Source organism: Arachis hypogaea, chromosome 20, assembly GCF_003086295.3.
Source record: "Arachis hypogaea cultivar Tifrunner chromosome 20, arahy.Tifrunner.gnm2.J5K5, whole genome shotgun sequence".
NCBI lineage: Eukaryota > Viridiplantae > Streptophyta > Magnoliopsida > Fabales > Fabaceae > Arachis > Arachis hypogaea.
The window spans coordinates 142,433,062-142,445,844 of record NC_092055.1 but is presented as its reverse complement, the minus strand read 5'-3'; the positions used below and the strand labels follow the sequence as shown (position 1 = coordinate 142,445,844).

Genomic DNA, 12,783 nt, shown 5'->3' with positions numbered 1-12,783 from the left:
TTTTGTATACAAAAAATATATAATTTATACTTATATTTATCAAAATTTATACACATAAATTAATATAATATGTATTAATATTTTTTAAAATTTAAATACATAAATTAATAAAATTTATTTATTAAAAATAATTTAATATTTTTACTGATTAAATAATAAAAAAATACGAAAAATTACTAATCCTCTAGAATTTCTCATCTTGGAACTCAACTACTAAATAATTATCATATATTTTTATATAAATATGTGTTATTTATTTATTTAATATATATTAATTAAAAAAAAGAAAAAGTATTTTACTGTATAAAATATACATTAAAAATGAATTAAAAATATAATAATTAATTTTAATAATTAATTTTAATATATAAATAATAATTTTAATTTTTAAAAATAAAAAAGACTTAAATTTATGTTTGATTCTGCATTTTAAGATTCTGTAAATTTGTTTTAAGATTTATCTTTGATTTTAATGTAATTGAAAATTATACCTTTTTCTATGAAAAATGCTAGAAAGTTATTAGAATTTATTATTTTTGATTATTAATTAACCATTAATATTTAAAAAATATAAAATAAAATATATTGTTAGATTATTAAACTAAAAAATTATATTAATAACTAAAAATAATGATAACAAATAATAAATTTTAATAGTCTTTTAATATTTTTCATCTCTTGTTTTATAATCCAACATAAATAAATTTATTTGTCTTTTCAGATATAAATTCTGTGGTTTTTTTTTAACAATACATAAGTGTAGTTTAAATGTTGAATTCTTTAAATGAAAGTTTTTGTTTCTGTCAAAAATAATTAACCGAATAATTTTCTATATACAACAAAAGTCAATATTTGAAGAGAAAAAGATAAATAGATTTTAGATTTTTTGTTTCGTAAAAATTTAAATTTTTAAAAATTAAAAAATATATTTAAATTTTTGACTTTTTTTAATTTTGGACATCTAGATTCTTTTGTTCATCTGGACTTGTGAAACATAACGAAAAAGTTTAACATAGACACTGTTCTGCATATGTGACTATACGGTATTTTAGCGTCTAGAAATTTTTTTATTCCTAAACCTTTTTTAAACCATCTACGTCATATTAGCGATGTCAATGGGGCGGGGCGGGGCGGGGCGGGAAATACCTCCCTACTCCCCGTTTCCGCCCCCAAAATTGATCTCCATCTTCGCTCCGATCTCCGTCATGGGGAGATAATTGTCTCCATCTCCATTTCTCACGTTCTCCGTGTTCTCTGCGGGATCCCATTCCCCATCTCCCTATATTGAACATTTATATGAAAATTATAGTGAAAAAAAAAAACAAACTACAAAATATTATTACAAATATATCTTATCCAAGATTATAAGTAAAGAAATACAACATAGCAAATCATAGTCCATAAAAAGGTAAGCACTGAGTAGGAAGAGTGGCTGGTAGCGACTGGCGAGGGGGTTATGCTGCTATGGCTGTGATTGTGGACACAACTATGGAGGATTGGGAGTTTTGAACTTTTCTGGAGAGTTCGAAACGGCACTACGTGGAATAGTAGGAGAGAATGGAAGACATTCAATAAGGTAGGGTTAGGTTTTTCAATAGGTGAAATTATTAAAAAATCCCTATATTAGAAATAAATTCAGGGTATTTAAATAAACTCAAGAATTCGAGGTATTATTGGAGACGGGGCGAGGATTTTCACTTGGGCTCCCGTGCCTGTCTCGGAGAAATTTTAGTCTCCATCCCCATCTTCATGGAAAAAATTCCCGTCTTCGAGTCCCTATTCAGAGCAGTCTCATAGGGATCTCCGCATTTCGAAGAATTTTGATATCCCTACATCATATACCGTAATGGTCACATCTGTAGAATGGCGTTTATGTCAACTTTTTTTATTATATTTTGCAACTTAAATAGACAGAAGGATCCCGATATCCAAATTTTAAAAATGTCTAGAATTTAAATATATTTTTTTAATTTTCAAATACTTAAATATTTACGAAACAAAAGATCAAAAATCTATCTGTCGTCTTTTTATATTTAAACTTGTATTGCAAGCAAAAACAACTTTGGACATCATCAAATGGTGCTTACTAATATTAAAAACATGTGCTTGTGGCGTTGCGTTATGGCTTTTACCTTCTTTAATTAAAAGTTTGAATGTTTGAATTTAGTTTTGAATATAAAAACTATTCCAACATATTTGAAAGAAAAAAGTCTTTGAATTAGACGTACATCTAAAATTCGAGTATTAAAAATAAAAATTATATTTGTTAGGTAATCTCTACCTCTATCATACAAGTTTATTCAAATAGCTAAAAATATAATTTAAATATAAATAATAAATATGTTTTAATAATCAATACCATATTTATTTAATTTGTTATTAGTATTCTAACGTAAAACAACTAGCAAGAGCTTGATATAGACTTTTACGCACACTGTTATACTATTATAACAGGAAGGACGGAGCTAGGTAGAATATTAAGAAGGGACTAAAAATTAATTTTACAATAAAATAAGACTAAAATAAAAATTTTAAAAGAGAGTAAATTAAAATTTATATGTATTTTATATGAAAAAATTAAAATTTAGGGGGGTAAACGTGATTGCTTCCCTTCTTTACTATGAGGCTCTGCCTTTGTATAATAGAGTTATATAGATGAGTTAGGGACTAATTCTTTAAAAAGTACAATTTACGAAATAATTCCCAAAAACAAAAGTTTAAGTTTATGTATTTGAATAAAATAAGTAACTTCAATTAGAAAAGCTCAATTAAATCACTACATACAACAACTAATTAGTTAAGAGTATATTCGAACACAAATGCCATGTTTTTCTGGTGCACAAAAAGAAATTTAAACATAAAATTTTAGGAAGAGAAAACAAATGTCATATAAGGTAGGAGTTCATGTGTAATTATTTTTACATAAAGTTGTTAGTTAAAAATTTTTAGATGATTTAATATTTTGACTAAATTATTATCTAATGAATTTTAACTATCAATTTCACATGAAAATAACTACACGTGAGTCTTCACCGCCTTATAAACTATGGGTCATTTGCCATCGAATATAGCTATATTTATAATATGATAAAGCCTCACGTATAATTATTTTCGTATGAAATTGCTAATTGAAAATCATTAGATAATTTAATATATTATTATCTAACCGTTCTCAATTAACAATTTTAAATGAAAATAACTGCACGTGAAACATACTAACTTCTAAACACTTTGAGTGAGTGATTAACACTAGTGAAGCCTCCATCAAGCATCAAATTAGCTCCACTTATATACCTTGCTTCATCACTAGCCAAGAAGAGCACAGCATTAGCTACATCATCTTTGGTAAATTCCACCCCTTGTAAGTTAGCATTTCTGGCAACAAAATCGCGAAAACCGGTCTTAGCATCCTCCGTCCTCTCATCCTCCGGCAAGTGAGCTAGAGCTAGATCTGTAAGAACGCCATACGGCGACACACAATTCACTCTTATTCCATATTTTCCTAATTCGGCCGCAACGTTTTTTGTAAGGCCCAAAACTGCGTGTTTTGAGCCCGTGTATGCATGAGGCCCAAGGCCCCCTGTAGTACTAGACACGCTCGCTAGAGAAATAATTGATCCCGTTTTTCGCGGGATCATTATTCTAGCGGCGTGTTTCATTCCGTGAAATACTCCTTTTACGTTAACGTCGAATACTTTTTCGAATTCTGATAAATCTGCATGGCGGATATCAGGACAAGGCGAGCCTGAAATTCCGGCATTGTTGACTATAATGTCAACAGTGCCAAATTTTGCGACGGTGAAGTCGATCGCACGGCTGACGTCATCCTCCGATGCCACGTCACAATGGAAGAAACAAACATTTTCTTCACCACCAAGGGATTCACAAACCTTGTTTCCAAGATCATCTTGAATATCAGCTATGCAAATTTTTGCACCATGGATGTGAAAAATGCGAGTGATGCTTTCTCCAATGCCACAGGCTCCACCGGTAACCAGTGCTACTTTGCCTAATAACCTTGAGAGAAGAGAATTTAATTTAGTACAATAAAAAGGAAATTTTAAATCTATAAATTTTGAAAATTATTTACTGTTTGATAATATAATAATACATGATTGAAAACAATATAATTTGACTAATGAAAATGATATTTTTAATAATATTTTAAATAATAAATTCGACCAATTCAAGAATAATACCCTATTTGCAACTTTTTATTAGTTTATTATGACATTTTATCATTAATTATAAAAATATTACTTCACAATAACAAGCTCCATGGCATAAAGATTAATAACAATTGTTGGTGAATTTTCCTACATCAAAGAAAATGATTAATATATTTCTATCATTTAGCAAATTATAAGTTAACAAATTAAAATTGATAGAATAATACATGAATTTGCCTAACATGTTCCTAAACATATATGTTAAGGGTATTCTTAATAAAATATTTTGAATATCTATTTTAATAAATATAAAACAAATACAAAAAATTTAAATTTTTATAGTTTTAATAAAAAATTTAATTTATAATTTTATCATGTGTCTTAAATTCCGGGAAGCTAGCCTAGTTTATTTGGTATAGTATAAATATGTCTTAAATTCTAAATTAATTAACTTTGAAAACGTGCGACTATGAAAAAGAATGATAACAAAAAAAAAAAATAATAAATGAATTAAATGAGTGCAATTTGACATTTTGTGCAACAAGTGATGCAACTCATTGTTTGATTCATTCGGTGCCCTCTCTATTTATTGAAGGGGAGAAAAAAATTAATTCATTGAAGTTTGAACTTTGAAGATATATGTGTAGGAAAAAAAAACACGTCATAATCGTATTTATTGTGTTGTGAAATATTTGGAACACGAAGTTCTATAAATCAAAATGCCATGTCTAATTTTCGATGGAAACAACTATGGGAGATAAAAGAATATGGATTTTATATTTTATTCTTTTTCTCGCTGTTTAACTTATTAGTCTTTGTGGTGAGAGATTGTAAAAATTACAAATTATCTCTTCGGAATTATTTATGAGTTTGTTTAGATGCTATTAAGTTAAAAAAAATCCAATATTTTTTTTTTCATTTTTAGTATTTTTGGCTTAATAGTAAAAGTAAAAATACTAAAAAAATAAAAAATATATTTTTTAAAAATTATAATTTTACATATTTAAAAAAAATATTTTTTACTTAAAAAGGTATATATACTTTTAACCTAATAAATAAACAAAAAAAATTTATATTGTTGTGTTTAAACATAATTTTAGATTAAAAAATATTTTAACATGAAATATTTAAACATAAAATTATTTTTTTAATTAAAAAAATAACTTAAAAAAAGATTTTCATAAAAGTTCATTCAAACAAGTTTTTTACTTCTATGGCATATTTAATGCATGTTTGAGTAGTAACTATAGACGTTTATGTTTTTATATATATGTAAAATGATTTGCTTACCATGTGTTTTAAAGCTAGAAATATATTGAAATTATTAATTAAAAAGTTTTTATAATATATTTATTAAATATCTTTTAGAATAAATTTTTTTATTAAAAATAACTTTAATATATGTTTTTAAGGCAAATATTAACAAAATCTATATAAAAATAAGTAATTACAAATATTTTAGGAACAAATATTAATTGTGCTAAAAAAATAGGAAAAACTCCTATGCTTATGTCTCTATAGTTTCTTATCTTTTTATCATGTTATTCTTTTAGAAATATAAATTCAATGGTGAATATGAACAAGCACATGATCATGTGGTCATGCTCATTTTTTGAGGAAAAGTCCACCAACACACTCTTCCTTTACATAAGTACATTTGTATTTAGTAATTGAATTTGAATAGTGTTGTGACTTTGAATCCTCCTTGGAAAAAAATAAAAAATATTATTTGTATATTAAAATTAATTATTATATATTTTTGTATAAATATATGTATAATTTAATTTATTTTTAATATATATTTTATATTTTAATATATATTGTATATTAATAGTTGATTTTAGTGTATACTTAAAATAATTGAAAAAAATATAAATATAATGATATATAGTTTGAAATTGAATTACTATTCATTATTTTGCCTATCATTCATATGTTTACAATAAAAATATTTGATTGTGATTTTTGTGTCCCTTGTCTCTAAATTAAAGACACCACATTCAACTCAAAATTTTAAGATAATAAGTTAATGAGTCTCTTATTTTATAAACTCCTCACTCTTTCTTATTTTCTTTGATGTGGGACTAACTTCAACACTCCTTACATTTACAATATTAACATAAACTTCTACATTTTTTTGTGTTACTTAATATTTTTCTTATCTAGACTTTCTAATTTGCAACAAATAACCTTTTTTCCCCTTAATAATTTGAAATTTTTGCTGACTAATGTGTTTTATACATATATTTACATAGCTTCATTAGAACAACTAATTTAACTAAAAGCAATCTGAAATACCCAAACAAATTAAGAATTAAGATTTCAAACCAAATCCAGCAGCAGATAAAAACACACCACCAGCTAAGCTAAACTCATGTATATATATGTACCTAAATCTTATTTTTTACAAGTTTTATTAAGATTGTTAATTATCTTCAAAAAAAAAAAATCTACAAGCAGAAGCAGGATAAGCTAGTTCTACTTGACACAAGAATAAGATGGCATGACATGACATCAAAATAAATAAATAATTAAATAAATAAAATGAGAAAAATTAACTTATATTAGATCCAAAAACCCAAAGCAACAGAGATTGGAATAATTTTGTTCAACACCCATATAGAAATGAAGAATATAAAGAGTGTATTACCTTTGTGAAGGAAGAGAAGGTTGAGGATGATGATTATTGATGGAGGAAGACATGTTGATATGGTTGTTGAGTGAAGTTCTTTCTCTCTCTCTCTTTCCTTCAATATTCCATATGCACTTCATGTGGTCTCCATTATTTTAGCTTTATAAACAAAATAGAATAGTGTTTTGTGTCCAGCAATAATGCATTGGAATACGATGTTTTGTTTGTACTCTAATACTTACTTCTTTATTTCTCACTGTGGAATCCTTTGCTGTGATTCACTTATTGATTTTTACGAGGAGTGTTAGGGGAAGTCATTTTTGTAATTTGTAACCATTAAGTAGTTATTAATAATGTTTTTAATGGTGTGAGATTTCATCAAATGATATGGGATTATTCACTTTTTTTTTGCTGATTACATACTAGCCAAAATTTAATAAAAGTGCTGATCTTCTAGACTTTTCCTATATAAAATACATATTATAATATAAAATACATACTGGATATAAATTAAATAGTATATAGATTTATATATAAATAAATATAATTAATTTTGTTATATATATAATATTTTTTATTTTTGTAGGTAATAAAAGTAACAACAATTTGAAAAAAAAATTAGTACAATCACTGATAAAAAAAAATTGGAAATCTCATTTAATTTATGTTTTTATTTTCAGTTTTTTAATTTTCAAAATTTTGTAAAAATTTAATAGATCAAAATAAAAAAAAAACACAGATCTAACTTGTCCAATTTTCTGCATGCAATAATATTTTAGAACCAACTTTTCAATTAATATTAACTAGTTCTTTTATTGTTATTTTGTTTATAATAATTTTAAATTCTAAAATAAATTATTAATATTAAATCTTAAATTTTTTGCAAAATAATAATTTTTAAAATTAAAAAAAATTAATTAATATAAAAGTTAATTATATTTACTTTCTCTAATAATATTTATCAAGAACTGTTGCACGTGAGATTCTAACTCACAACTGGTTAAACCAGTAACTCCGTAGTTTGGACTTCGGAGTTTGGACAGGTTGGTTACCGGTCCAGATTTAATATCCATGTAAGAAAGCCGATTTTTTATTTTTGGTTATTCTAACATGACAAATCAAAAACTAATTCATTACGAATTTAAGATTTGTCGTTGACCAATAAATTGTCGCATGTACAAGACGTGATTTAAATTTCTGATTTTTGTTTAAGTAGACGAGTGAATTGATCATTCGAACAATCCAAATTATTTAAAGCCGATTTATTTTTATCTAACGTCAAAATAAAATTTCTAGAAAATTGAAAAGAAAATAAAACTAAAACAAAAATAAAGAAAAAGAACAGTGTATCAGTGCAAAACAGGCACTCAATCTAAGGCACTTATTACCATTCTGCGTCACTTTCTCTCTCTCTCTCCTTCGTGTATTTTGTGTTTTTTTTTTCCTATTTTTTTTTTTGTTTTCTGCTTCGTGTTTCTCGCTGTGTGCGTCCCCAATATGACACCGTAATGACCCTATCTCGAACCCTAATTCCATAATTGGACCCTCTCCCTCACTCAATCGCTCTCGCCGGACACTCTTTTCAATAAAGCACATTTTCTGGTATTCTCTAATTTTTATTTCATTCGGGATTGGTGTTTTTTTTTCTAATTTATTTTTGTTATTTTTAATCTTATTGGAATTCAGCTTCTGCGATGGTTGTAATTGTTCGTGTTTATGACTAAAGGTTGATGTTTGTACTCTTGTTATGACTTGATGCTAGTTTATGGCGAATCATTTCATGGTTCTTTTGCCTTCAGGTAGTGATTGCTAAGAAGAGTTCACACAGCTGGCAAAGACTCGAAGTTCATCCCAAAAAGACATCGGGTGGAGTGAGGGGCTCATTCGGTAGTGGTAGTGATTGCTAATTCATAGTTGGGTAAATCGAATTGGGGACTTTGCTTTGCATTCTCTTTGGTGTATCATTGAATTGACTCTGAGCTGGACCAAAATCCATGTTATGGAGACCCATTCTTAGGATAATATTTGCAGTTTTTCACCTTTTTTGTGGATCCAAACTGTTCTAGAAGTTTAATCCTGTTGTCCATTGAATAGAATCATGTCGATTGCATTATCTGGTTTGCTGCATATATTGGGAGCTGCAGCATTCTTTGGCTATAGCTAAGCTGCCGGTTTGTGGCAGCCAAAGCCTCTATTTGCAGTTCTCTGCTGTCCAATTCTCTTATGCTACGGTTACATTAGGTTAACCTTTAACCTTTAGTCACCTCCTTCACAATCAACAAACACCATTTTGCACAATGCATTGTCATCCTTCGTGTTAACACTTTCCTCATTCCCTTGAGTTTCAGACCATTCGTCTCAGCCTAGTGTGCTCTGTGCATCATCCGAGATTGTGATAATGTGAAGCATTTGCTTTTTTATTCCATCAGAGAAATGAAAAAAGAAAAATTCGCTATGCTTCATTAGTTAGTGGATTTGTTGTGTTCTTTGTCACATTGATCTATACAAATATTAAGTTTGTTACATGTTAGACTATTGCTATTTACTATTATGGCATGTTTGAAGTCCTGCTTGCCTGCTTCTATCACCTCTGTTTGATTACTGGTGATTGTCTTTAACCTATGATTTTTTGTATTATGAATGATGAATATGTCTTATGTTACCACTAATTTTTGAGTGCCGAGAATATGTTTGAATTAAAGGTATTTGCATGTATCCATCACCTTGGGTGTGGCACGTAATATTGTTATTGCTGAAAGTCAATATCTTTACGTAATTATGTATGAAATGATGCAAGTCTAATCCAAAATTCACTGATCAGAAAACAAAGGTTCCAGAAAATTTCTTTTCCTCAGATTATGGTTAGAGTATAATGCTATTTTGTTGCTGAAATCCTATTATGAAACCTTAATCTGTTAAATCTTTACAATCTTTGAAGTTTCAGGTGTTTTGGCTTCATTTGAATTATGCTTAACTGTGGCTAGATGTCTTTCTAAATTAATTGAAAATTTCGTCACCACCATAAGTTTCTTTTCTTCTTCTTTTTCCATTTTGTGGTACGATGGTCGCTTAGATCCAATTCCATCCTGTGCAACTGATTCAAACATCTGATGAAATTCTCTAGACAAGATTTGAGCTGTATGACATTGTTGTAAGAAAAAGCAATTTTTCAAACAACTGATCCAATTCCATGCTTGCTGATTGCAGTAACATTTCCTCTTAAAATTTGTGTGCGGAGACGTATAAATATGGAGCAGGAAGACAGCAAGGGAACTGAGAATTCCCTTGAAGTGCCTTCAAATCCTCAGTCATCAGAAAAAGATAGTCCTCCTGAAGGATCCAATAAATCAGAGACTGACGGATCCAATAAACCAGAGACTGAAGGATATAATAAACCAGAGACAGAAGGATCTGGTAAGCTGGAGCCTGATGGATCTGGTCAACTGGTGACTGAGGGATCTGGTCAACTGGTGACTGAGGGATCCAGTCAACCAGAGCTGCAAGGATCTAACGCACCAGAGCCGAAAGGATCTAGTCAAGGAGAGTTGGGTAAGAAAAAAACTAAACGAGTGTTGAAGGTCAAAAGAATCCGCAAGAAATCAGCTAACACTGCTAAAGTAAAGGCAAATGGAAATAAGTCCTTGCAAAATGATGGCAAGAATAAGACAGTTCCTGTTGAAGGATCTGATAAACCAAATGCTGAAGGATCTACTAAACTGGAGCTTGATGGAGCCAGTCAGCAAGATCCTCAAGGATCTAGTCAGCAAGATCCTCAAGGATCTCGTCAGCAAGATCCTCAAGGATCTATTCAACCAGAGCCAAGTGACAAGAATACTCCACGATCATTGAAGGCCAAAGCTAAAATTGTTAAGAAATCTAAAAATGTTAAGGAAAACGGTTTACAACAGATTCATGGTAAAGATAGAAAGTGGAAGAAGAACAAGAAGGTAGTTGGAAAGACCGATGAGCAACCTAAAGGGAAGAATTTGGAGGTTGAAAAGAGTGAAGAGAAAGAAAGTCCAAATAAGAGGACTAGTGACAAAGGTCCTATTGAGAAGAAGCATGAAGCTGAAAGAAGTAAGATCGTTGAGTCAAATAAGAGTGAGCCAAAACAGAATAATAAAGAGAAGCATAGAGGGCCAGACAAGGGTTCTAAGAGTAGAGCAAATAAAGATAAGCATGGTGGCATGGAAAATACCAGATCAAGTGAGAAGAAAAGAGAAAAACTTGGTGGTGTCATCTTCATGTGCAGTGGAAAGACAAAACCTGATTGTTTCCGATATTCTGTAATGGGTGTCCCAGCTGGCAAAAAGGATGTTGTTTTAGGAGTCAAGCCTGGGATGAAGCTTTTTCTTTATGATTTTGATCTGAAGCTGCTGTATGGGATTTACAAGGCTTCATCTTCTGGTGGTATGAAACTTGAACCCCGAGCTTTCGGTGGTAACTTTCCTGCTCAGGTTATTTGCTCTTTTTCTTTTTTGTTTATCCCAATATTGTCTTTTATTTGATCCGATTTTCAGTTATTTATATCTTGCCCTAATCTTTGTCTCTCATGGGTTATGTGTGCTGATGGTTGTGAGGTCTTCAGGTGCGATTCACCGTTTCTCGTGATTGTTTCCCGCTACCGGAGAACATTTTCAGAAAGGCTATCAAGGAAAATTACAATGAAAAGAACAAGTTCAAAACCGAGCTTACTATCAGACAAGTCAGAATAACATATTACTTCCGGTCAGCTATTTGTCAATTTCTTTAGTGATTTGTCCTAAATAATATTCAAGTGTTCTGTTTCAGGTTAGGAAGCTTACTGAACTCTTCCGATCAGTAGAAGCTCATTCAACCTTACAGCCAGTCCGCTCCCCTCCAAAAGCAAGGATTCGAGATGTGGATGATCGCGATGTTGGTAGGGTGTACCATCGGCACAGGGAAAGTGCTGCTGGGGATCCGTATACCATTAGTAATATGAACAGATACAATGTGCTGCCTCATGAGAGGGATTCTCGAGTTGAACGCCGAGAGGAAATTCCACGCGATCTCTTTCTTACAGAGAAGAGTTATCGAGCATATGGTCTCCAAGGAGATGTAAGGTCTGTGGCCTCAGCTTCCCTTGTTAACCCTATACTGGAACCTCCTTACAAGAGAGATTATGAGAGGGACCATCTTCACCCGGATCCTATCTACATTGAAAACGTCCCTTCACGCGTAGAAGATCCTTATTTTCGCAGTGCAATTTCTGATCGTAAAGAGGATCCTTATTATGCCTATCGCTATGGTGGTTCACCAAGAGATCCATATTTGCCACCTTTAGGTAGGGAAGACATCCCTAGAAGCTCTTATGTGGTTGGGGGACGGACTTTGATTGGGACTGGGACTGATGACTTGCAGAGGAGGGAGACAGTCCATGATAGGCATTACTCAACATATTCTGCCGCCGATGCCTTGTCTGAATATGACCGGATGCAGCAATACCGCCGAGAGAATTTGGAATCCGCATCTGTGCCAGTTTCATCTCGTTATTCTTTTGCTGGCACTTCATATTCACTCCGCTGAAGTCAACAATGTCTCATGTTACTCTTAAGATTATCTTCCAACCTGGTGCCTCACATTTAATAACTTGTATGGATGGTACTTGCTTTTCTTTGGAACTTCTGCAGAAAAGCATTCTACATTCTGTATGGGATTTGAAAGCTGTAAAATGAACAAATTGAAATTGTGATTTGTGATGACAATTCAAGGAGCAGGCACCATTAGCTGTTGTTTTAATAATTTGTTGTTCATTTCTAATTTTAGTATGCTGGTACAATGGTTTGTTTATTATCAGTTAGTTTCTGCTGCTCTGTTTGCATATGGCTAAACTTTAAGTGCGATATCCTGCATGATTTTGAATAATAGTTTCTCCTGCTTTGTTTAGAATAATATTATGACATCCATAACGCAGTTCTAATCGGAAAATGGGAATTGAAGAACTCACCTTGGTGATGCTAT

General features: G+C 30.5%; 2 protein-coding genes across 8 annotated transcripts; one reads left to right on the top strand and one right to left on the bottom strand.

Moving 5' to 3' along the window:
• Window positions 1–2,863: 2,863 nt before the first annotated feature.
• On the bottom strand, window positions 2,864–7,013 carry LOC112782563 ((+)-borneol dehydrogenase 2). Its single transcript, XM_025825009.2, has 2 exons — window positions 6,820–7,013; window positions 2,864–4,017 (listed from the first exon to the last, which is right to left on the bottom strand). Exons 1-2 carry the CDS (start codon window positions 6,939–6,941, stop codon window positions 3,216–3,218), a joined length of 924 nt encoding a protein of 307 aa, XP_025680794.1. The 5' UTR covers window positions 6,942–7,013; the 3' UTR covers window positions 2,864–3,215.
• Window positions 7,014–8,081: 1,068 nt separating this feature from the next.
• On the top strand, window positions 8,082–12,564 carry LOC112782562 (uncharacterized). Of its 7 annotated transcripts, none has more exons than XM_025825007.2 (5): window positions 8,082–8,403; window positions 8,601–8,714; window positions 10,009–11,258; window positions 11,390–11,506; window positions 11,593–12,564. In XM_025825007.2, exons 3-5 carry the CDS (start codon window positions 10,050–10,052, stop codon window positions 12,346–12,348), a joined length of 2,082 nt encoding a protein of 693 aa, XP_025680792.1. In that variant the 5' UTR covers window positions 8,082–8,403; window positions 8,601–8,714; window positions 10,009–10,049; the 3' UTR covers window positions 12,349–12,564. The 7 variants fall into 7 exon arrangements, with proteins under 7 accessions (XP_025680792.1, XP_025680790.1, XP_025680793.1 ...); XM_025825005.3 differs by having other exon boundaries at window positions 8,601–8,719; XM_025825006.3 differs by having other exon boundaries at window positions 8,146–8,403; window positions 8,601–8,694.
• Window positions 12,565–12,783: the final 219 nt, after the last annotated feature.

Coding starts and splice junctions, on each gene's coding strand:
- LOC112782562 (XM_025825007.2), top strand. CDS start 10,050: ATGGAGCAGGAAGACAGCAAGGGAACTGAGAATTCCCTTGAAGTGCCT. Junction 11,259..11,389: donor GTGGTAACTTTCCTGCTCAG/GTTATTTGCTCT, acceptor TGAGGTCTTCAG/GTGCGATTCACCGTTTCTCG. Junction 11,507..11,592: donor CCGAGCTTACTATCAGACAA/GTCAGAATAACA, acceptor GTTCTGTTTCAG/GTTAGGAAGCTTACTGAACT.
- LOC112782563 (XM_025825009.2), bottom strand. CDS start 6,941: ATGAAGTGCATATGGAATATTGAAGGAAAGAGAGAGAGAGAAAGAACT. Junction 4,018..6,819: donor CCTTCTCTTCCTTCACAAAG/GTAATACACTCT, acceptor TCTTCTCTCAAG/GTTATTAGGCAAAGTAGCAC.